Here is a 26,247-nt window from a genome sequence, read left to right as displayed (position 1 = left end):
TTTATACAAAAAATAAAAGGTTAAGGGTATTAAAAAAGGAATAATTCTTAAGTAAAAACAACAATTTTGACATATATATCTTTTGGTCACACAAAACAAAAGGATAAATATTTTTTTTTTAAATAATTATATATTTTTTAGTTTTTTAAGTGTGCGATCAAAAGAGATGAATAAATACTTGTGTCCACTACTCTTAAAAAAATTAAGGACCGATACAGAGGAAACCTTGTAATCTTTTTATGATTTTTTTTTACTATACCACAAGATCTGCCAAACACATACACATATGACTATTTGACCAACCACTTATATAAGGACAAATCAGCATTCTTATTTTTGTTAAATATTCCTTCGTACTAGTTAAGCATCATTTATTTACTATGGAGGACTACGGTTCGATCCCCACAACTGTAATCGAGAGTGGACTAGTACCATTTGTTGTCAGAACTGACCTTCAAACCAGATTAGAGGGTCCAGTGGGTCGGATACTGATAGTGAAACCCAAAAACAAAAATTTTAAAAAAATATATATAGTTGTTTAACAAAAATAAAAAATTCAGCATACAACCTTAAATTAATTGTAACTCTATATTATAATTTTCTTAGAGGTTTCAATAACAAGCATTATAAAAGCATTATAACCAATTGTTAGTTGGCTCAATGGTGATTGACGCTGAACTTGATAAGGAGGATCACGGTTCGATCCTCATAGCTGCGATTGGGAGGGGCTGCAACCACTTGATGCTTAAACAGACCCTCAAAACTAGATTAAACTGGTGGTAAAAGCCAAAAAAATAAAAATAAATAACAAGCATTATAACTGCGTCGGTCCTATAAGAATAACTCAGTTAATAGCTAAAAATATTATTAGAGGAGTTGAGATTTCAACAACATATTATGGAAGCAATGAAATGAAACTTACTTGGATCAAGTTCAGAGCTGACCAGCTCCAAAACCAAGTGATTATTACCAACAATACCAGTAACAAGATTCTTTAGGAGACCATCATCACTTTTCTTCACACTCACTAAAGCTTTGACATTATGATGAGATTTGGTTGTTGCCATCACAATGCAAGGAGAAATAACTTTCTTACTTAGAGGCAGAGAAGATTTCAAGAACAAATTATAAGTACTATTGTTTTTGTGGAAACTATAGGTGTCTAATTTCCTCCATATATAGGAAGAGGAAGATGCATTGTTAGTGATAAATGATGAATGGACATGTAATGGTTTCTTCAACAAAAATGTCTTCATGGTTTCGTATTTGGTATTCCAATTCCAATATCTTATGGTTGGTAATAAAATTTCAATATATTAAATTGCATTTATCACGAGTTTGGATTGGGTAAGTACATCTAGTGTACAGCTAGCACAATGTTCCCAATTTAGAAGAGAGTTGGTTTCTTGTTTTACTTTGACAATTTTTGTTTTTGGTACAACTTTGACAATTTTTACTTATGACAAAAAAAACTTCACTATCATGCAAGCTACCTAGTTGGCTCAATTATTCAATTTTGTAGTAAGTCATCGAGTTCTTTCAACTTGGGCGGAATCTAAATGACTTCTAAGATGAAAATTATCTTCACTTATAAATAAATATATATTCATGTTATATATATATATATATATATATATATATATATATATATATATATATATATATATATATATATATATATATATATCTCATTTTTAATGTGAAACTTCAATTCCAACAAAAAAAAGTTCACACTCAATATTGAACATCTTTTAACACAAATAGACTCTGATTTTAGGGACGGAGCTAGGAATTAAATTTATGGGGCCAAATTTAAAAATATAATTTAGTAAAGAAAAAACTAAAATTTTAAAAGCATAACATATCCAAAAAATTGTAAAATAAATCTAAAGTTAATATTATGATTATGCATTTTATGCGCCACTTTTTTTAAGTCAATTTTTTTGGCATGGCCGTTCTATTTTCACATTTATTGTCATTTTGGTCTTGCATAAGAAAATGTGAGTTTTAGTCTTAGAATAGATATTTTGTCATTAAATTTAATATTTGTGCAATAAACCCAAAAAGTTAAATTAAAGAATGAGAACCATTTTTATGAATTTAACAGAATAGAGAAAACCAAAAGTAAAATTAAACCGATAATATAAAAGCATATTAATACAAAAAAAAAATAAAAAGTTAGAGGGAATCGTGACCTCTATTAATCCCCGTTTTAAGTTAGTCCCTATCTGATTTGATCTATATCAAATTTTTGTAAACCTAACCAACCGGCCTGTTTGAAAGAGCCAGCTAATTTAACTATTTAAGTTTATCTTACAAATCATTTAATTTCTTTTTTTTTTGTGCATAAATCATTTAATTTCTAATTATGCATTTTGGTACCACACAATATATAAAGTAGTGCATTTATTTTATAGTTGGGGACCTGCCAAGGTGCCGGGACTTTTTTGGTATTCTATTTGAGTTTTACTTACTTACTGATTAAACTTTTTTAAGTTATCGATCATAACTCATTCACATGGAAGCAGAAAGAAAGGGTTAACATAAATAGTTGTATTCAAAAGTAATCATAATTTGGTGAAACCTCATTGTCATATTTAATTTGGAGCTTTCTTACTACAAGAAAATTATTCTTTATTACTCATTAAGGATTCACATCTCTTAAGTAAAAGCCAGCGTTGAGTGTAGGCATGGTAATAGGGCGGGGCGGGGACGGGTTTTGCCCTTCCCAAACCCAAACTCATAAAGTTCGGGTTTCCCCAAACTCATCCCAAATTCGAGCGGGGATAAAAATAATAACATCAAACCCATACCTAAGGGGGAACGGGTATCCCCATCGGGTTTCGGGTATCCCCATTACGCCTCTTTCCACATGAATTTAGATTATATTTTAGTATTTTTTTATTAAAAAAAAGTTAAATGTCCAAAATTATTTTCTCTCAACAATATTTTCTTAAATAAAGAAAAAAAATAGAGAAAATGGTTTGTTTAATACTCAAATTAAAATAAAAAATCAATATATGAACGTAATTTAAGAGATTGTTTAAGCGTTTCTAATTTAAAAGAGGTGAAATCTAATTTTTAGTATAAGCGGGGCGGGTTCGGGGACGGGTTCGGGGTGGATATCAATGTACCCATTACCCGCCCCAAACTCATCTTTTGAAATCGGGGAAAACTTAAACCCGAACTCAAATTCAGTCAACTCGGGTTTTCCCCGTCAAAGCGGGTATGATTTGGGTGGATACCCGCGAGTCTGAGTTTTATTGTCATGCCTAGTTGAGTGTTGCTATTTTGAGGATCGACATTTTTACACGTTGCAGTCAACATGCTTTTGAAAACACGATAGAATGTGAGGTCCGAATTAATGTTTAACATATATTTCATAAAAAGAAAAAGTACAAATCATTTCTATATACACGTATATACGTTAATAAGTTTGAATAAAAGTTCTTACCAAATAAAAAAAATTGAATAAAAGTATTTTTTTACTAAAGTTTGAATAAAAGTTCTTGAACGTGGCTCATTAAATACAAATAATTGAAATATCCATTTATTTAATATGTGGATATCCATTAAACTATTCGTTCCGTGCCCGTGACAGATTTTAACTGCTTATATCCGCAGGTTTGGATATTTTTGTCATCCCTACCTCTCTGACGTGTATCATAATCAATTATCACATGTGACGTGACGTCACGGTTGACATGTGTCACATATGCAGTTAACGGTCATATCATTAAAATAGTCTTCATAAACGGAGCAGCAACAATTTAATTGCCGTTTTACAATTTCGGAATTATTTGTTTTTTTTAAAATTTCATGAGTATATGATGAATTTTAAAATTTGAGAGGTATTTAGCATTTCACTCTAGACTATTTGACCATAAAAAAAATCCAACTGTTAGCAGAACGCGCGCACAGTTTTCTGCCCTAAACCGTTGAAGGAGAAACCGTCTCTCGACGGTCATGAACAGGGGCAGAGCTCCTTATGGGCTAGGCAGGGCCACGGCCCGCCCCAGTTTTTTTTTATTCATAGGTATACTATTTAGCGGCGTTTTTAAACCCCGCTAAATAGTCTGTGTAGTTTGTCATCTTTTTGGTTTCAGGGGTTTCTAACCTCTGTTTTTGGACGACCCACAATTCTGTAACAGCTTTCCAATTTGTGGGTATAAACCCCCTGTATTTGGAAGTGTACATTCTATCTCCTTTCTAATTTACTTTTGTAACGACCCGATTTTTAGTAAATCGATATTTTATATATTTGCATATATTTTGGGTTAGTGTTAAATATTTATTTACGCGACCTATTATTATTTATCGCGAACATAAGTTTGTGAGCGAAACCTTTGTCGTGTTAGTGGGCTTGGGCGTGTGTTTGAGCTTAGTGGGCTTAGGCAATTGGGCTTGAACCAAGAGAATTGGAGAGTAGTATAAGTACCAAGTCAAACCAAGGAATAGTCTCATAACTTGTTTTCATGAGAAGTTGAGGTTTGTAAGCTTAGAGCAAAGCAAGAACCCTAGGAGAGCTTGTAGAAGAACACGAGCAAGGAGAAGAGTTAGAGGCCAAGAATCATCGTTCAATCTAAGGTGAGAGTGGTTAAGCATAAGCTTGGGTGATCCAAGAGAGGGGAGGTGTCTAGCCTCCATTCCTGAACTCTCTCATCCAATTTCTTTGGGTTTTGGGTGGAGTTTCTTTATCATAAACATGTCTTTTCATCTTAGTATGCTTAATGAACATCTAGGAGGGAATATGTTTATGTTTGGTGATGATTTTGCATGTTTTTGCAACTTTGCTTATTTTGCAAGAAATTGACATGATTTTGCATGTGTGATGTGTTTTGGTGTTTTTGATTGTTGATACATGTATATATGTATGGTATATACATGATTGATCACTTGTTATGCATTTATAACATGTCTAGATGTATTTTTGAGTTGATTTGAGGTTAAACCGCCTTAGATAACTCAAGAACAGATATTTATCTGGTGTAGTTCGCTAAGCGACCAAGAGTTCGCTGCAGCGAACAGGTTCGCTGAAGCTCGCCAAAGCTCGCCATGAGCAGGTGACTTCCGGGTATGGTTCGCTATGTCTCGCTAAGCCCTCGCTTAGCGAAGGCCTCTGTGACAGCAATTTTTGCTGATGTTTGTAAAGTGTGTGTATCCATGTATTTGGTTTCGTTTTGGTTTGGAATTATTATATGTTTAATAATTGTGTTGTGTAATGGCATTTATATAAAATGTCAAAGAAGTATATGTATGTTTGTATATCGGATTGTCCGATAAAGAAGAATATCAGTTTGCCTGATAAAGAAGTTTAATGGATTATGTTATCCATGTAGTGAGCAGTAGCTTCGTGCTAAGTGATTATCATATGTTTGGTAAATGCATGGCATTCATAAACTCATGCATTATTTAGGGATATCAGACTTGTCTGATAAAGAAGGATATTGGACTTGTCCAATAAAGAAGAATATCAATGGTAAGTTCCTTGATAAAGAAGATGGTACCACATGCATTAGTCGTGTCTAGGTTGGCATGACATTGAATGTTTGGCATTAGTCGCATTTGAGTAAATGTGCAATTATGTGTTATGTGTTATGTGAGTTCTTGGTGTGGTCCGAAACGACGCGAAACTATCTGGTTGTGTATTTGTGAGTATGTGTTATCTGGTGTGTTGCTTATGGAAGCATGTGTGTGAGTTAGTAATACGTGATAGGTTGAATATAGGTGCGTTTCTATATTCGTATGTATGTGATTATGTTTACTAACTCTCTACCTATTTGTTATGTGCTGGACCTTTGGGGGTTCAGGTATTCAGGTCGAGGTTTTCGATCGAGCTTTAGCTGTAGATCGTTTTGGTGTGGAGCACTTTTGGTGAGGAGCTAGTGTAGGCTACCTTTGTATAGTTTTGTTAAGTTAGTTTGGTTGTGATGTATATTAGTGCTCTGGTATGTTGTAACATCGAGTCGGGGATCGTTTGTATTCCGTCGTATATCGATGTGAACATCTTAACTTATGTTTTATGTAGATGAATTATCTTTTGAACTATTTTGTTCATTGCTTTGAAAATCCTTTATGTTTAATGTTTTCCGCTGCGACGTTTCGTGTCGTGTGCACGATCGTTTTATAAAATGTTTTTCCGTAGCGCTCCGGCTACTTATCTTTAAAAAGTTTTTAAGATCACGTCTTTTAAGGGTAGTTAGTTCGGGGTGTTACAATAGTTGGTATCAGAGCCTGGTCGGTTCATGTGAGCCATTAGGATTTTCTTTCTCTTGTATGAAGCATGTGTTGGGTACACTGTTAATACATTCTAACGTCGAGTTGTGATTCGTTCAGGAATCATGGCTGCTGCTAGGACCAACGCTCAGATTGCACAAGCTTTGACCGCTTTGACTACATTGGTGGTAAGGGATAATGACCCAGGAAGGGATAGTGAGAAAAGATTGGAAAGGTTTATGTCGCATAAACCAACTCTGTTTACCGGAGGCTATAACCCGGAGGGAGCTATCAAGTGGTTAGATGAGGTTGAGATCATCTTTGAAGCAATGTGTTGTTCTGAGGAGAACAAGACTACTTTGGGAACTTATGCCCTTAGAGAGGAGGCAATCGTTTGGTGGAGGAATGTGAGACTCAGGATAGGAGTGGACGGTGTTGCCATTGTTTGGGAAACTTTCAAAAGGGAATTTTTAAGGAAGTACTTTCCGGCTGATGTGAAGAACAAGAAAGTGATCGAGTTCATGGAGCTCAAGCAAGGAAATTTATCGGTCGCCGAGTATACGGCTAAGTTTGAAGCTTTGTGTGTGTTTAGTCCACACTACAACACGGTGGAAGCTGAAGAGGATAAGTGTGTCAAGTTCGAGAGTGGACTTCGTCCGGATATCAAGCTTTTGATTGGATTTTCTGAAATTAGGGATTTTCCGACCCTTATGACCAAGGCAAGGATTTGTGATGAGGATAGCAAAGCCAAGACCAACTACTATAAGGTTCTGAATGATAGGAAAGGAAAAGGTTTGGATCGTGGTAAGCCGTATGAGAACAAGGGTAATGGAAGTGGAAAGAAGAAGCAAGGAAGTGGAAGTTGTTACAAATGTGGAGAGCGGGGTCATATGTCATATGATTGCCCGAGGAAAAGCGACAAGTGTTTCAATTGTGGACAGTTTGGGCACAAGGCCGATGCTTGTCGGGTGAAAGTGTTTTGTTTCAATTGTGGCGAGGAAGGTCACAAGAGTCCGGTATGCAATAAACCGAAGATGCCGCGTTGAGGGTTCGTTCTTCGCTTTATCTCTTAGGTAATTTCGAGGGCGAAATTCTTTTAAGGGGGGTAGAGTTGTAACGACCCGATTTTTAGTAAATCGATATTTTATATATTTGCATATATTTTGGGTTAGTGTTAAATATTTATTTACGCGACCTATTATTATTTATCGCGAACATAAGTTTGTGAGCGAAACCTTTGTCGTGTTAGTGGGCTTGGGCGTGTGTTTGAGCTTAGTGGGCTTAGGCAATTGGGCTTGAACCAAGAGAATTGGAGAGTAGTATAAGTACCAAGTCAAACCAAGGAATAGTCTCATAACTTGTTTTCATGAGAAGTTGAGGTTTGTAAGCTTAGAGCAAAGCAAGAACCCTAGGAGAGCTTGTAGAAGAACACGAGCAAGGAGAAGAGTTAGAGGCCAAGAATCATCGTTCAATCTAAGGTGAGAGTGGTTAAGCATAAGCTTGGGTGATCCAAGAGAGGGGAGGTGTCTAGCCTCCATTCCTGAACTCTCTCATCCAATTTCTTTGGGTTTTGGGTGGAGTTTCTTTATCATAAACATGTCTTTTCATCTTAGTATGCTTAATGAACATCTAGGAGGGAATATGTTTATGTTTGGTGATGATTTTGCATGTTTTTGCAACTTTGCTTATTTTGCAAGAAATTGACATGATTTTGCATGTGTGATGTGTTTTGGTGTTTTTGATTGTTGATACATGTATATATGTATGGTATATACATGATTGATCACTTGTTATGCATTTATAACATGTCTAGATGTATTTTTGAGTTGATTTGAGGTTAAACCGCCTTAGATAACTCAAGAACAGATATTTATCTGGTGTAGTTCGCTAAGCGACCAAGAGTTCGCTGCAGCGAACAGGTTCGCTGAAGCTCGCCAAAGCTCGCCATGAGCAGGTGACTTCCGGGTATGGTTCGCTATGTCTCGCTAAGCCCTCGCTTAGCGAAGGCCTCTGTGACAGCAATTTTTGCTGATGTTTGTAAAGTGTGTGTATCCATGTATTTGGTTTCGTTTTGGTTTGGAATTATTATATGTTTAATAATTGTGTTGTGTAATGGCATTTATATAAAATGTCAAAGAAGTATATGTATGTTTGTATATCGGATTGTCCGATAAAGAAGAATATCAGTTTGCCTGATAAAGAAGTTTAATGGATTATGTTATCCATGTAGTGAGCAGTAGCTTCGTGCTAAGTGATTATCATATGTTTGGTAAATGCATGGCATTCATAAACTCATGCATTATTTAGGGATATCAGACTTGTCTGATAAAGAAGGATATTGGACTTGTCCAATAAAGAAGAATATCAATGGTAAGTTCCTTGATAAAGAAGATGGTACCACATGCATTAGTCGTGTCTAGGTTGGCATGACATTGAATGTTTGGCATTAGTCGCATTTGAGTAAATGTGCAATTATGTGTTATGTGTTATGTGAGTTCTTGGTGTGGTCCGAAACGACGCGAAACTATCTGGTTGTGTATTTGTGAGTATGTGTTATCTGGTGTGTTGCTTATGGAAGCATGTGTGTGAGTTAGTAATACGTGATAGGTTGAATATAGGTGCGTTTCTATATTCGTATGTATGTGATTATGTTTACTAACTCTCTACCTATTTGTTATGTGCTGGACCTTTGGGGGTTCAGGTATTCAGGTCGAGGTTTTCGATCGAGCTTTAGCTGTAGATCGTTTTGGTGTGGAGCACTTTTGGTGAGGAGCTAGTGTAGGCTACCTTTGTATAGTTTTGTTAAGTTAGTTTGGTTGTGATGTATATTAGTGCTCTGGTATGTTGTAACATCGAGTCGGGGATCGTTTGTATTCCGTCGTATATCGATGTGAACATCTTAACTTATGTTTTATGTAGATGAATTATCTTTTGAACTATTTTGTTCATTGCTTTGAAAATCCTTTATGTTTAATGTTTTCCGCTGCGACGTTTCGTGTCGTGTGCACGATCGTTTTATAAAATGTTTTTCCGTAGCGCTCCGGCTACTTATCTTTAAAAAGTTTTTAAGATCACGTCTTTTAAGGGTAGTTAGTTCGGGGTGTTACAACTTTTTTGAAGGTTCCCTTCAAATGTTTTGTTATTTAATAATTTATAGATGTTTTAAAATGTACAATTTATTTTGTCAAAGTATTCAAAAAAAAAACTTTGAGAAAAAAGTACTCAAATTTTTATTGAAAATAGAATTTTAGTGTATAAAAATTCATGTTTGGTCAATTCGTTTGTTAAATAATTTGAATTTTTTGTTAGAGAGGTTCATATATTATAAATATAAATACAAAAACTAATTAAAAAGTATCAAGTTTACACATGAATTGACATAAATTTTATTTTAAAATTTTATTTATTAAAATTGGTAATGTCCATCTTTTAACTATTTTAAGATATTCATATTAGATACCCTCAATGTAACATGCTGTTTTTTTTAGTAATTTCTTTCAGGGTATTTATTTATATTTATAGCGGTCCTCCCCATTTTTTGGCCAGCTCGCCACAAGTCACGAACAAAGCTCCCCACCGTTGCTTATCAACAAAATCTGCTTTCGAGTCATAATTTCAAAATTTTGCACAGAATTCCATTTGGATCCATAATTCACCAAACTGGTACCGAAATGACCGCAATCAGGTTAGTTTTCCACAGAATCAAACTCCACTAAATTTGGAGTTACAGAGAGAGAGCTTAATTATCATTTTAGTGAAGGTCTGTCCAAATCTTAATGTATGGAACCACTACTGGTATTTTTGTCACGTCTCTCACCCTGTAACTCATTTTTCAATAGTATTTACATGTCCGGAAAACTAACAAAATTACCCTTGTTGTCATTTAAATTTCGTCAAATTTGGAGTTACGATGTGTTTGGTAGATGATGTTGAATTTGAAGGTCATAAGTAGATTTCTGCAAAATTAGTAATTAGACAAACCTTCACTAAAACTGTAATTAATCTCTCTTTGTAACTCCAAATTTAGTGGGGTTTGATTATGTGAAAAGCTTACTCGATTATGGTCATTTCGGTATCCTTTTGGTGAATTATTGATCCAAATTGAGTTGTGTGCGAAGCTTTGAAGTTTTGACTCGAAAGCAGATTTTGTGCAGAATTTTAGGGGACATACCTTCACTAAAACGGTAATTAATCTCTCTTTGTCACTCCAAATTTAGTGGGGTTTGATTTTGTGGAAAGATAACTCGATTGGCCATTTCGATATCCTTTTGGTGAATTATTGATCTAAATTGAGTTGTGTGCGAAGCTTTGAAGTTGTGACTCGAAAACTGCATTTAAGCAACAAAAAAAAAAGCTCCTCACCGTCACGAAAAGCAACTTGCACAATCACGAACGACGGAACACGCCACCGTCGTGAACGAACTCTCCCCATCGCTCACCGCTCGCGACTTCTCGTCATTAATTTTTTTTCTTTCCCCTTTCTCCATTGATCACAATCAAGAATTGTGAATTTGTAAATTATCGATTACAGAGTGCGATTGAAATAGTTTTATGTTTTCTGTGATTAGAAATTAGAATGCTTCTAGTTTATTGATTTAGACGTAAAAGAAAACGAAACATAGAAGAGAATTTAGACTAGTTACAATGGTGTTGAATCCATTGTGTTGAATCCCCCATTTAATGTTGAAGCCATTGCAATGGTGTGTTTAATGTGAACTGGCGGAGAGTAGATGAAAGAATTAAACAAAGTTGAAACATGACGGGAAGGACACGTGGCGCGTTTTTATTTGCGCTGCCTGGCGCGTGCGCAACACGCGCGGACATGACGCGTGCAGCAGCTGGACACGCGGAGAGAGAAGACGGTTTGGATAAAAGGCAGCCACGTGGCTGCTGCTGATTGGTCCGGTGGATTTTTATGATTTTTATCCTTTGAACTCAATTATCTCATTGCAAATTAATTTTTTATTTTTTTATTTTTTTACCAAAATTCGTGATTTTTTTTCTCTATAAATAGAGACTTGGTTCATTTCATTTGGACACATAAAAAAAACCAAGTTTTTCACTATCTTAATCTATTATTATCTTTCTAATTAGTCTTTCTAATTAGTCTTTCTTTTGAAGTTTTAATCTTTTTTTAGTGAAATGGATCCCAATAATTCTTCTAATTATCCCAACAATTATCAAAACCCCAACAATTTGAAAAATCCCAACAATTTTCAAAACTCCAACAATTATCAAAATCCAAATCCATTTTTCAACCAATTTCCTCAAAACATGCCTAACTTCCATCCATATTATGGATCTATGATGAGAAATTCATCTCAAACACCCCCGTTTAATGGTTATATGCCGAGTCGTAGTGCACCTGAATTTCCCGAATTTTCAACACAAATAACAATTGCTAATGAAGTCACTCCAAATTTAGAGAATTCAACTCCTAAGAGCAAGAAACACCCGCAACCAACATGGAACACTGAACAAAATTTGGTGTTAATTAGTGGGTGGATTAAATTTTCAACAAGCAGTGTTGTCGGTAGAAACCAGAAACGTGAAACGTATTGGAATAATATTGCTGACTATTGTACCGAGCATTGCAAATTCGATCCTCCTCGTGATGACGTTGCATGCCGAAACCGCTTTAATTATATTAACAAATTACTGGGTAAATGGATTGGCGCTTATGATGGCGCTAAGCGTTTGCAAGGAAGCGGTTGGTCGGAGAATGACGTTTTGGCAAAAGCGCATGAAATATACGCATGTGGTTAGAATGTTAAATTCAATTTAATGGCGGAATGGCATGCTCTCCGTGATCAACCACGTTTTAGAAGTCTAGTTGGAGGAAATATTGACTCAGGAAGTAGTGGATCTAAGAGATCTCACGAGGATGCATGTGGCTCAAACTCTGTAGGATCTAGTGCTCGTCCTATAGGTAGGGATGCAGCCAAAAAGAAGGGAAAAAAGAAAGCTTCCACACCCATAGAGGTGGTGGACAAAGAATGAGATAATTACATGAAAATGAAGGAGAAAGAGATGGAACAATTGACAATCATAGTTTCCAATCAACAAGAGAAAAACAAACTTAAGAAAATGAAAATGTATCTGAAGTTAAGTTCTGATGAGAATCTCGATGACCGGAAGAAAGTCATGTTGGACACATTGGCCCAAGAACTGTTTCCATAATTAATTTCAATCAATGTAGTGTTTGCTTTAAATATTTGTCTGTAGTGTTTGCTTCAATTATTGTGATTGAATAAGTCAGTGTAGTCTTTGCTTTAATTATTGTGATATGTCAGTGTAATGTTTGTTTTAAGTATTTATACTACATGTTTGCTTTAATTATTGTGTCCACCACCCAATTTACTTTAATTATTGTGTCCACCACTCAATCCTTATCTGATAATTAACTCTATACAATAATTATTTGAAATCCGTCAGGGGACCAAATTGAATCTATATATAGGGACTCATCCATTTATGTATCAATATCCTAAATCTCACCCAATCTACTTCCAATATCACAAACAATGGATCCATCAACCGGTGATTTTGATGTCGCAGCCTACTTGCAAAATCGTGAAGTTGAAGAAACTTATGTACTCAACCGATTTAGAGAGCGTAAAAAAAAAATATTGGAAGATGGTGCACCTCGTAGTAGAAAATATGTCAATAGAGATCATACAGCTGCAAACCAAAGACTAATTGACGACTACTTTGCCAATGAGCCTACATATGACGATGCAATGTTTCGTCGTCGGTACCGCATGCAAAAACATCTTTTCCTTCGAATCGTTGGGGACCTTTCAAGTAGTGATAACTACTTCACCCAGCGAGCTGATGCTGCCAAGAAAGAAGGTATATCACCTTTAGCAAAATGTACCACAACAATGCGAATGTTAGCATACAGTATGGCAGCAGATGCGGTCGATGAGTACATCAAAATAGGAGGTACTACTGCATTAGAGTGCTTACGTAGATTTTGTAAAGGAATCATACGATTGTATGAGCAAGTGTATCTCAGAGCACCAACCCAAGATGACCTGCAAAAAATACTACATGTAAGTGAACTACGGGGGTTCCCAGGGATGATTGAGAGTATTGACTGCATGCACTGGGAGTGGAAAAATTGTCCTAAAGCATGGGAAGGTCAATTTACTAGGGGGGATAAGAGAACCACCACAGTTATTCTTGAAGCAGTTGCATCTCATGATCTACGGATCTGGCATGCCTTTTTTGGATGTCCGGGAACGTTGAACGACATAAACGTTCTAGACCGTTCACCTGTTTTTGATGACGTGGAACAAGGAAACACTCCAAGTGTGAATTTCTATGTGAATCAACGTCCCTATGATATGACATACTATCTAGCCGATGGTATCTACCCTTCTTATCCAACTTTCGTCAAATCTATTATACTTCCTCAAAGTGAACCCGATAAGTTATTTGCAAAATATCAGGAGGGATGTCGGAAGGACATCGAACGTGCATTTGGAGTGCTTCAAGCTCGATTTAAAATCATCCGTGAACCAGCTCGCTTGTGGGACATAGCCGATCTGAGTATCATCATGAGGTCTTGCATCATATTACATAATATGATTGTTGAGGATGAACGAGATTCATATGCTCAACGTTGGACCGATTTTGAGCAGTCTGAGGAAAGTGGATCTAGTGCACCGCAACCATATTCAACCGAGGTATTACCCGCTTTTGCAAATCATGTGCGTGCTAGATCCGAGTTCCGTGATAAAAAAGCTCATCACGAATTGCAAGCAGATCTAGTGAAGCACATATGGACAAAATTTGGAATGTTTCAGGATTAAAGATGATTTGTTTCGTACTACACGTTATTTGTGTGTTGTTTCGTATTTTAAGTTAATTTGCATCGTATTAATTACGTAACTTGTGTGTTGTATTGCATTTTAAGTTAATTTGTATCGTACTAATTACGTTATTTGTGTGATGTATTGCATTTTAAATTAAGAAAATAAAAAAATATTTAAATAAATTTTGTTAAGTATTATTTTAATTTAATTTTAATCGATAATTATAATTTTATTTAATCATAAAAACAAAAGTTAAAATTTAAATAAGAATATGAAATAGAAAGTGGTGGGGTAGAGAAAGTGGTGGGGTAGGGTGTTGAATAGAAAAATCATTGGAGAGGGTAAAAGTTGAATGTGTGTTGAATAATTAGGTGGAAGAAAGAGAAAATGATGTAGAGTGAAAAAGTGGGTGTTGAAGGTGTTGAATGCTTAAAACCATTGTAAGTAGTCTTAGAAGTTTTGGCCGTCATTGTCCCCTCATTCAAGTTAATCAAAGATTCAAAGCCAGCCCTATAAAGAATTTCTTGATGACTTTGTAATAATCCCATTTCTCTCAATAATCATAAGCATTATCTTGTAATGGATTAGGTGCATAAGATTCAAGGTAAATTATTGTATTACTTTGACTAATTCAAATGGATTAAAAAAATTGTAAATTTATTGCTTTATATAGGATTATTGAAGTAAATTTGATGGTTTTTGTTTTCAGATACTTGGTTTCATGCTGGGCTGGTGCTCAATCGGTTTGGTTTAATTAGGAATCTTGAAGATGTTATAGTTTTGTCTGAATTGGGAATTTTTTTCTTCAAAAGATAAATCTCAGTAAGGTGCCACTGCTGCTACTCTTGTTGTATTGTTGTTGTTCTTCATATAATCTTGAAGAATATTTTAGTTTGATTTGTATATCCTATAATCAAAGAACAGATCTCCACTGATTTTTTTCTTTCGGAATCTGGTGTTGCAAACTTTGTGATATACAACTTCGATTGTTATAGTTTTATTTTTGTATCTGTGCATGTAAGCTCAACTTCCATCTATATAATTTGCTTTTATTTTCGGCATAGGTCCCAAATCTCAGTCATTGGCCGATTTTATCATTTCAGCAGTAGCATTGTTTGAACCTTAAGTTGGAACTTAGAACTAAAGTAACACTCTTGTTGTTATGTTCACATGCATTCTGAGATATGATGATAACAAATACACAAATTGCTATATGATTGGAGAATTTTGAAGAACTTCCTATAATTATCAAATATTTAGTGTGAATAACTTATATTCTTGTCATAATCCTCAGGAGTGATTCTGAAACAAATGGCATACCTACTTTGAAGTAGTACTTATTTCTTTTCAGCAGTTTGAGATTGGTTTAGAGCTTTCATTAGCGCATCTGAAAGTTCTTGCAAAACATGCCTCTGAATGAGATTGGCTCAGGTATGATGCTTTGGCAGTGAAAATAGGCTTATAAAGGGAATTTCCTAAGTAATTTTGCTCAATTTACTCATTGTGTAACATAAGATGTTTGCTCAATTTACATTAGTGCAGTCCAATCATAGGTGCTCGATAGATCCAAGAAAACTTATTTAAGTGTAATTAACTGGAGGATATGTAACCTTAATTTTTATTTGATTTGCTTTACAACTAATGCATATAAGTTTTACATTATTTTCACTGGATTAGGAATCATTTCAAGAGAAGCTGAACCATACCTTCCCAAGTAGGGGAGGCATCTGCTTGCAGTACCAAGCATTACAGGCCATGTTTCAACTCATTTCTCTGCTAACATAGCTGCATAAATAGAAGCAATTAAGCAGGGAGAAAATGCTGCAAAGGATGATGTATAAGTTACACGGGAGGAAAGTCGTAGAGCAATCAATGCACAAAGCATTTGGAGATCACTGTTGGTAATTTTTACCACGGCCAAAAACTCATTGCCTTAAACTTACAAAAAGTTGAATTGACGGCAACAATTGTTGGAATGACAAATTTTTGGTTGACCAGTCGTTAAATATGTAGCTCACTCAAGGTATGCTACGATGCTTTGTAACTTTTCTTAATTCGACTCTTTAATCACTATTACATCTTTCTCTTTCCATTTTTTGAGAGCCTAAAATGAATGCATAGTCCTTTCAATTTAGCTGATATCATGTACGAATTTGATTTCTTTTAGAGTATCAGTTTTTCATCTCTATATTTTTATTATCGATCGATTTTCGCTAAAAAATAGTGCAATGGTTGAACTGATGCATCGTTAATCTTTAAAACAAGTCCAATGAATTTCCTGATGTGATGTGTCCCGAAATTTAATCCGCAGTTGGACTTTTTATCTAAATGTTGGCTTGATTTTATTCATATGAAATTAGTATGATATGAATGCAAATTGATGGTTTATAATATTGATGTTTAATATAATATTTATTAATTAGTTAAAATGTTTTTCTTGATGTCCTTTTCTGGTATGAGTATTGAAAACTTTATCTTTGAATATAAAGTTGAAATTGATGGTGTTGTGGCTCGATAACTTTTGATGCTATTCTAAATTTGATATACGAGCTTAGATTATCTAAATTTGATAAATTGGGATGAATATATTGTGGCTCAATGACCATGGACAAAATGGGAAAATACGATCACCGTGAATGGTTGTCTTATGTTGAGAAACATTGTTATGGTGACCCTTAATCGAATTAGAATAGAAAGTCTACATGGATTTAAATTCAATAAAATAGTATGACGGAAAATATGATATTTGAACCTATATGGTTCGATAAAATGGGAGTATGATGGTATTGTGTCCGAATGAGATGTTTTTTTTGAACAAGCCAAAATGAGATATATTAACTGAATCAGCCACCCTGGCACAAGACGTACCGAGGTAGACTACAAAAGTTTACAAAAAGAGTCAAAACAATAAAAAATATAACAAAAATCATACAAGGCCCAAACAAAGTAAAGGACTAGACCACTAACTATGGTAGTTTAAAGCTAACGTAATACTCGTCGACTTCAACCACCTAAATGAAAATAGCTTGATCTTGTCCAACAAAATATGGGGCATATCTGCTGAGCCTCTGAACAATCGGTCCAAACAACCCAAACACAAGCTAGCCAAATGAGCTGTAGAAAATATCGACGTGCTCGAGTAACCAGATTCACTCTCGTGGGCAACCTGTCTCACAATAAACGCCACGCAAGGATGGAAACCTTCAAAGGAACCTGAGAGTGCCAAATGAGGTTTTCCGCAGCATTCATAGTAACCAAAGCATCAGATATCAGGAGCTGGTAAGCCCCCCTAACAGTATAACCAGTATCAAGATCAGGATACCACTGCCACCTGTCCAAAGAAAGAGCCTGCAAGGAAATGTTAGAAAGTAAAGACTGACACTCCCCCAACAACTCCTCCTCCCATGCCCTCAACTGCCTCTGCCACTCCCACGCTTCTCCATCCGCACCCCACCCTAACGCAAACATCTCTGCCACCGTACAAGATTTGTTCGCTGACAACTCAAACAGGCGCCCAAACCGCTCACACAAAGGAGTACCATCCACCCAAGGATCGGTCCAGAAAAAAGTCTCTGTCTCGTCCCCCACCCTCCTCACAACATGCTCCCTAAACCACCTACCCCCTGGCTCGCCACCTCCCTCCCTAATACGCACTATCTCCCTCCACCACAAGGACCCCCTCCGACCTCCATCCCGATCTCTACCTCTCTCAACCCCATACCTAGCTTCCAACACTCTATACCACAACCCCCCTCTGTCCACCAACATCCTCCAACACCACTTCCCCAAAAGGACCTGGTTAAACTCTCGCAACCGCCTGACCCCCAAACCTCCATTCTCCTTAGGTAAGCTAACAGATTTCCAACCAACCCAAGAAATTTTCCTAGAATCCTCACACCCCCCCAAAAAAATTTAATGAAAATAGATTCAATAGAGGAAATAATACATGAGGGAGCTTTGAAGAAAGAAAGGGCATAGACAGGTAGAGAAGTCAAAACAGATCTCAACAGAACCAGACGACCACCAAAAGACAGGAAGCGACTCTTCCACCCCGACAATCTATTCTTTATACGATTCAACACCGATTCCCAAAATCTCAGACGCCTCGGATCACCCCCAATCTGAAGACCCAAATAAAGGAAAGGGATCTTTCCCACCTTACAGCACAAGACAGACGCAGCTTCACCCTACCATGAATCAGAAATATTAACCCCAACCAACATGCTTTTATTAAAATTAACTTTCAGACCTGACATAGTCTCAAACAACACAAGAACAACTCTCAAAGCCCGAACATTTGCCCAACTTTTAACCCCTAACAGGAGAGTGTCATCCGCAAACTGAAGGTGCGATACCGAAATCGAACCCTGCGCACTAATGTACCCTGTAAACAAATTTCGCGCTACCATAGCCTCCATTAACACATTGAGACCCTCAGCAGCCAAGAGAAAAGGAGACAACGGGCCGCCTTGCCTAAGACCACGCCTAAGAGGGAATTCATCAGTCGGACTACCGTTGACTAAAACAGACGTCGTAGCCGTACAAACACACTCTCTAATCCACTTCCTCCACAAAGCAGGAAAAGACATTCTCCCCATAACATCATCCAGATATCCCCAGTCCACCGAATCATAAGCTTTCTCAAAATCTACCTTGAACAACATAAGTTCCTTTTTAGACCTCCGTGCCTCATCCACCACCTCATTAGCAACGAGAATACCATCAAGGATTTGCCTATCCTTTATGAACGCAGTCTGAGCCTCTGAAATCACGCTCCCAATTACAAGACGCAACCTATTCGCTAAAACTTTTGCCAAAATTTTATAAAGACAACCCATGTAACGCCCTAAACTATTTACGCGCTATTTATCAAACTAAAATAAATAAACGGCAAACATTTAAAGCATCACATTCAATTAAACACATGAAACATGTCTGCATAAATTTATTTCACAAGCAGCGGAATTAGAAACCTGTCCTAATCATCTAAAACATGTACTTCAATATTTATATTTCACCATTATATATACTTAAAATAGTGTATCATCATAATAACTTAAGTAAGTTTAAGTACCAACCAACATATCCATATCATGATCACATCATTCATGATATGAACAAAACAACATAAGTCTCAACGATAAAAGTCATAACATCAAAATATAACCATTTAGGTAATACAAGCTAGCGAGGTCCTAGACATAGTGGTATATACATCAGAGCACTACTCTAGACTCGAGCTAAACATAAGCAACTGAGATGAAGTAGCATAGCTACACTCCTCACCAAAAAGCTAGATTCGAGCAACAAAAGGCACGCGACTACTCCTGGGATATATGATCCTCAACCTGAGTATCTGGACCCCCCAAAGGTCCAGCACAAACACAAAACAGAGGGTTAGATAACATAATCATAATTAGTGACTAGTATATTGAATATCAGACACTAAATAACATAGAACAGTTGAATAAATTCAATTCATACAACTCACATATGTATTAAGAACATATAGACATTCTCAAACATATTCATTTATTAAGTACTCAATAATTTGAGGAATACAAACATCCACAAATAAGGAAATACACAATGATAAGCATCATTTAACAATTAAGAATATCACATAATTCCTAATTGATTCTAATGTCACATAGATATGATGTCACCTAGACATATCTATATGCATGTGGTACCAATTCATCATAATTTTGGATAACTTAATCCGAATGTTTTTGATAATTTCTCAATAGTTAGTTTTTTTACATTTATTTTAAGTCATTTTTTAGTTATGTTGAATCAATTCAGAGTATTTTTAAAGTCAAACTGAGCAAAAGAAAAGAGGATTTTGAACATATTCAGTTGTGTTGGTCAGTCTTGTAACTCTTGTTTATAATTCTCTCTAACCAAACAAATTCTTGGAGTTTTTGTTAGCTATTCATTTTTGATAGGTTGAGTTGACAAAATAAGCTTATGCATGAGAAACCAAGAACAAGGTTCACGCACAAACCAAAGCAGGGACCTATTTCCATAAGAAAATTGCAAAACAAATTTCTCTACAATAATGCTTTTGGAGAATTCAACTAGCTTAATGTGGTCCCCACACGTTAAATTACAGCCCAAAGTTACTCACCTCTTATTAAATCCAACGTGGCACATCATGAAGGAATTAAAGCACATGATTGGATCAAGGGATATAATTGGATTCTAAAGAGGGTTATATAAGTGGAGAGAGAGGAAGAACAAGGGGGTTGAAAAACGGAGGAGTAAAAGACGATACGGAAAATACACAGTGACGGCTGCAACTTGGGAGACCAATTGGAGGGTGATTCAACTGGCTTTGATCATCATTCAACGGCAATTCTATGTGTAATCCTCAATTCCTTTTTAGTTTTTTGACAAATATTATGAGTAGCTAAATTTCCAATTGTTAGGGATGAGTTATATTGGCAAGAACCTTGTATGATGATTTGATTATTTTAATCTGAATGAATTCTTCCATGTTATTTATTTAATCTCTGTTCTTAATGCTTTTTATTGTTTGACCTACTTTGAATTGATGTATGATTTACAATTTGAAACGAGAGTGGAATTTGTGAATGCTTGAGATTAAATATTCTTGCCTTCGTAGTCTAGAGATAGATGCGAACCCTTGAAATCATTATAATTTCTGATATTTATATGCTTAATTTTGATTTTAAATTCACTAAGAGATTAGGGATTATCTCAAGGTTAAAGGGTTAGTCACTAAGAGATTAGGATTAAACAATCTAAGAAATTGGTAATAACATGAAGAATGAATTTGGTTTATAGAATCAGATTAATAATGCAAAGTTAGTGATCAAATTATACTCATCCCTGACACATTTTTATTATAATTAACTTTTATTCCAATTTTGTAGTTGCTAAAATTATAAACAACAAGCTCGTACCTTTTTGTTCAATTAAGTTTTAAAGATACAGTTCGACAGTATAACGCAGTCCTTGAGTTCGACACTCGGTCTTACCGTTTCAAATATATTACTTGCACGATTTCGTACACTTGCGAAAATCGCCATCAGTTTTAGATCATCGTCTCTAAAACAACAGTAAACTAGATCATCGTCTCTAGAATACTCATCAATAGACACAACTTATGAATGCATGAATGTGCATATATCCATCATATGGTTTTATTTCAACATCAACATAATACGGATATCATAATCCAAATATTCTAAATCATCGTCTTTAGAATATACCTCATCATAATAAATCATCGATTATTATCATCCATAATTCAGTCACAAGACACTAAAATCATACACCATCGTGAGTTTACCAAATTCAAATGAATTAAAACGCGAAAATTAATTTAAAGTTAAAGTAGTGCCAAATATAAGCAAACTCCATTAACTAAGAATAATTTCAGAAAACGGATTCCGGAATCGAAATCTAGGCAAAAAAACTGAGAAAAATAGATTCGGGTGAATAAGTCAACAAAAGTCAAAGTCAACAGTCCACCAAAAGTCAGCAAAAGCTTTGCGACGACTAGCGACAGCAAGGTGCGTCGCTTCGCGCACTGTTCATCCTGCAGAATATATTTTCTGCACTTTTTATCCCAAAAACCCATTTTTTTTCTTCCGAAATTCATCCCAAAAATCCCTGAAAATTCACAATCGTGATTCCTATGTTTATGGTGTAATTAAGACTACTCATAACATCTTAAAGCATCAAAAGAACAACACTAAGTACCATTTATTCATAAACACATCAATATTTTCACCAATTTGATGAAAACTCTCAAACAACAACAACAACACATCAAGAACATATTTTTTTCATATGAATTTCATCTCTAATCATGAATAAACACATAAAGAAACATAATAAACACATTCCCATCAATTTCCACCCAAACCCTTATGAGATGAATGAGAGAAAGGGATGGAGAAAAGGGTTTTCTCCTCTCTCAATGATTTCACTCTAAATCATGAAAACTAACCCCCATACCTTAGCTCAAGTTGAAATCTTTGTTCTTTTTCTTGATTTTGTTCTACCTTCTTAGACCTTCCCCTCTCTTCTTTCCTCTTCTACGTTCTTCTTGTTTTTCTTATTTTTGACCAAAAATGAATTTTTGTTTCTATATATTTTTTTTTATACTCAATGTTACTATTTACTTTCTACACCCCCCTCTTTACTTATTTTTACTTAAGTAATATAACTCAATAACATATTCTACTTAATAGGTATTCTAATTACCAACTTAGTCTAAGTTCCCAATTAAAATTCAATTATAACTATTAATTCCCCATAATAGAAATAAACACAATCAATCGTACAATTAAAATAATAGCATAATTAAATAATTACTAATACTCCAAAACGGATGTTACAACTCTACCCCCCTAAAAGAATTTTCGCCCTCGAAAATTTACCTGAAGGAAACAACTCTGGATATGACTCCTTCATCTTACTCTCCAATTCCCACGTCGCATGCTCTCCAGCTGGTCCTCCCCAAACAACTTTCACTGATACAACTTTCCTTGTTCCTCAAACGTTTCACTTGCTTATCCTCAATCCTCAAAGGCACGGTCTCCACAGTCAGATTCTCTCTCAATTGAATATCATCAGCTTCTATCACATGAGATGGATCCGGTACATACTTTCTCAATTGAGATACATGAAACACATTATGCAGATTCGACAATGACGGTGGTAAGGCAATCCGATATGCAACATTTCCAACTCTTCCAAGAATTTGATATGATCCAATAAAACGCGGTGTCAATTTCTTAGATCTCAAAGCACGTCCAATACCAGTAGTAGGAGAAACTCTCAAGAAAACATGATCTCCCTCTTTAAATTCTACATCTTTCCTTTTCTTGTCATGATAACTCTTTTGTCTACTCTGAGATGCTTTCATTTTCTCTTTAATCATCTTAATCTTCTCAGTCTTTTGCTGAACAATCTCAGGTCCAAGTACCACATTCTCACCCGATTCATACCAACACAACGGTGTCCGACATCTCCTTCCATACAAAGCTTCAAACGGTGCCATACCAATACTTGAGTGAAAACTATTGTTGTAAGTAAACTCAATCAAAGACAACCAAGAGTCCCAATTACCTCCATGTTCTAACACACAAGCCCTTAACAAATCTTCTAAAGACTGAATCGTCCTCTCCGACTGTCCATCTGTCTGCGGGTGGTAGGCAGAACTCATCCTTAACTTGGTTCCAACCGCTTCTTGCAAACTTTCCCAAAATCTCGAAGTAAATCTAGGATCTCTATCTGACACAATACTTGAAGGAATACCATGAAGTCTCATAATCTGATCAACATAAATCTCTGCTAACTTGGGTATCAAGGTTCCCGTCTTAAAAGCAATAAAATGTGCGGACTTAGTTAATCTATCCACAATCACCCAAATACAATCATTCCCTTTTACAGTCTTAGGTAATCCACTGACAAAGTCCATAGAAATACTATCCCACTTCCACTCGGGTACAAACATTGGTTGCAATAAACCAGACGGTTTCTGATGTTCCACTTTAGACTTCTGACAAATCAAACAAGCATATACAAACTCCGCAACCTCTTTCTTCATTCCAGGCCACCAAAATAATTTCTTAAGATCTTGATACATCTTTGTAGCTCCCGGATGAATACTTAAACCACTTCGATGTCCTTCCTCAAGGATTCTCTTCTTAAGTTCAGGTACATTAGGTACACAAACCCTATCCCGAAACCTTATAACTCCATTCTCATCCACTTTGAAATCAACTTCTTTACCTTGATTAATCAATACTAAACGATCCACTAAACTCAAATCTTCCTTTTGAACCTTCTTAACTTCTTCAAGAAAATCATTAGTCAATTTTAACATCCCCAACTTCACACTCCTCGGTGTTATCTCACAAACCAAACTTAAATCTCTAAACTGTTCAATTAACTCCAACTCTCTTGACATAAGAGTCGCCATATGTAGCGATTTTCTACTCAAAGCATCCGCTACAACATTAGCTTTTCCAGGATGATAACTTAACGCAAAGTCATAATCCTTCAAAAATTCTATCCATCTTCTTTGCCTCATGTTCAACTCCTTCTGATCAAACAAATATTTCAAACTCTTGTGATCACTAAACACCTCAAATATCGAACCGTACAAGTAGTGCCTCCAAATTTTCAAAACAAACACAACAGCGGCCAACTCTAAATCATGCGTCGAATAATTCCTTTCATGAACTTTCAACTATCTTGAAGCATAAGCAACCACTTGACCTTTCTGCATAAGCACACCTCCCAAACCCAACTTGGATGCATCACAATACACTACAAAAGATTCACTGGGATTTGGCAAAATTAAAACAGGTGCAGATGTTAACTTTTTCTTGAGTTCTTGGAAACTTGTCTCACACTGAACATCCCACACAAAAGCTTGACCCTTTCTAGTTAATTGAGTTAATGGTAGCGCCAACTTGGAAAAACCTTCAATGAACCTCCGATAATAACCAGCCAATCCAAGAAAACTTCTAATCTCAGTAACTGACTCAGGAGTTTTCCACTGTAACACTGCATCCACCTTTGCAGGATCAACTGCTATTCCTCCACTGGATATCACATGTCCCAAAAAGTTAACTTCCTTCAACCAGAATTCACACTTAGTCAACTTAGCATACAACTTTTTCTCCTTCAAGGTTTGCAAAACAATTCTCAAATGTTCTTCATGTTCTTCTTCTGACTTCGAATACACCAAAATATCATCTATGAATACTACAACAAACCGATCCAAATATGAATGAAAAATTCGATTCATGTACTCCATAAACACACCAGGTGCATTGGTCACACCAAAAGGCATAACAGAATATTCATAATGTCCATAACGTGTTCTGAATGCTGTCTTCGGTATATCCTCTGCCTTAACTCTTATCTGATGATAACCCGACCTCAAATCAATCTTGCTAAACACACAAGCACCAACCAATTGATCCATCAAATCATCTATCCTCGGAAGTGGATACTTATTCTTAATTGTCACTTTGTTCAACTTGCGGTAATCAATACACAACCTCATACTTCCATCCTTCTTCTTGACTAACAACACCGGTGCTCCCCATGGTGAAACACTTGGTCTAATAAACTTCTTTTCCAACAAATCTTCAATCTGTTTCTTCAACTCTTCAAGCTCTGAAGCTGACATCCGATAAGGTGCCATAGATATTGGACTAGTACCTGGTACTAAGTCGATAGTGAACTCCACTTCTCTTTCAGGTGGTAAATTCGAAACATCATCAGGAAATACTTCCGCAAACTCACATACAACAGGCAATTCGCTAACTTCAGATTTTCCTTCTAACTTCAACGAAGCAAACATAACAAACAACTCTGCATGCTCCTTCAAAGATCTTACTACTTCTCCACTATTCATAAGATTCGAACTCATATTCTCTTCCGGTCTCGGAAATGTTATCGTTTTCGCACAACAATTAATGTGAACACGATTATACATCAACCAGTTCATACCAAAAATAACATCTATATTACTTAAGGGAATACAAACAAGATCCATTCCAAAATCTTTACCAAAAGCAGTCACAGGGCAATTAACACAAACTAACTTAGTAATCACAGAATCACTAGCAGGTGTCTCTATGGTCATGCATCCCGACATAACAGTAGTAGCAAGATTAAGACGTTTCACACATTTAAGAGATATAAAGGAATGTGTAGCTCCGGTATCTATAATAGCATTCAAAGGAGTATTGAGAATGAAACATGTACCTCGGATCAAGTTGTCATTCCCTCCCGCATCATCACCACTCAAAGCAAATACTTTACCACTCGTCTTCTTTGGCTTCTTACAAACGGTGCTAATGTGGCCTTCCTCGTTGCAATTAAAGCAAACAATCAGATTCTTACACTCCTCGGATTTGTGTCCAAACCTTCCACACCTGTAGCACTTAAAACCTTCAGCCTTACACTCACCAATCTTATGTCCCACTATTCCACACTTAAAGCATTTCACTTCTTTCTTACCACCACTTCCCTCAGCCTTCTTTTTCCCTTTATTATCATATGGTTTGCCACGGTCTTGTCCTTTTCCTCTTTTATCCTTCATCATCTTATAATGAGCTGACTTAGCTTTTCCATCATCATCACATATCTTACTTTTGTTCACAAGAGTCGCAAAATCCCTAATCTCAGAAAAACCAATCAGTTGTTTGATATC

At 35.9% G+C, this 26,247-nt stretch overlaps 1 protein-coding gene across 4 annotated transcripts in view; it reads right to left on the bottom strand.

Annotated features, from left to right (window-relative positions):
* The window catches only part of LOC123908098 (linoleate 13S-lipoxygenase 2-1, chloroplastic-like), a 48,957-nt gene that overhangs the window by 3,706 nt on the left and 19,004 nt on the right, over positions 1-26,247 (bottom strand). For 2 of the 4 annotated variants that reach the window (XM_045958611.1, XM_045958613.1), the window contains exon 2: positions 923-1,258. In XM_045958611.1, the coding sequence (XP_045814567.1) occupies positions 923-1,258 (336 nt within the window). Of the gene's footprint in view, positions 1-922; positions 1,492-26,247 lie in introns of those variants that run through there. The other 2 variants (XM_045958612.1, XM_045958616.1) reach the window with 2 other exon arrangements.

The sequence above is a fragment of the Trifolium pratense genome, linkage group LG2 (assembly GCF_020283565.1).
Source record: "Trifolium pratense cultivar HEN17-A07 linkage group LG2, ARS_RC_1.1, whole genome shotgun sequence".
Classification (NCBI taxonomy): domain Eukaryota; kingdom Viridiplantae; phylum Streptophyta; class Magnoliopsida; order Fabales; family Fabaceae; genus Trifolium; species Trifolium pratense.
Note: the sequence above shows the minus strand (reverse complement) of the source record. Positions and strands in the feature narration are given on the sequence as shown.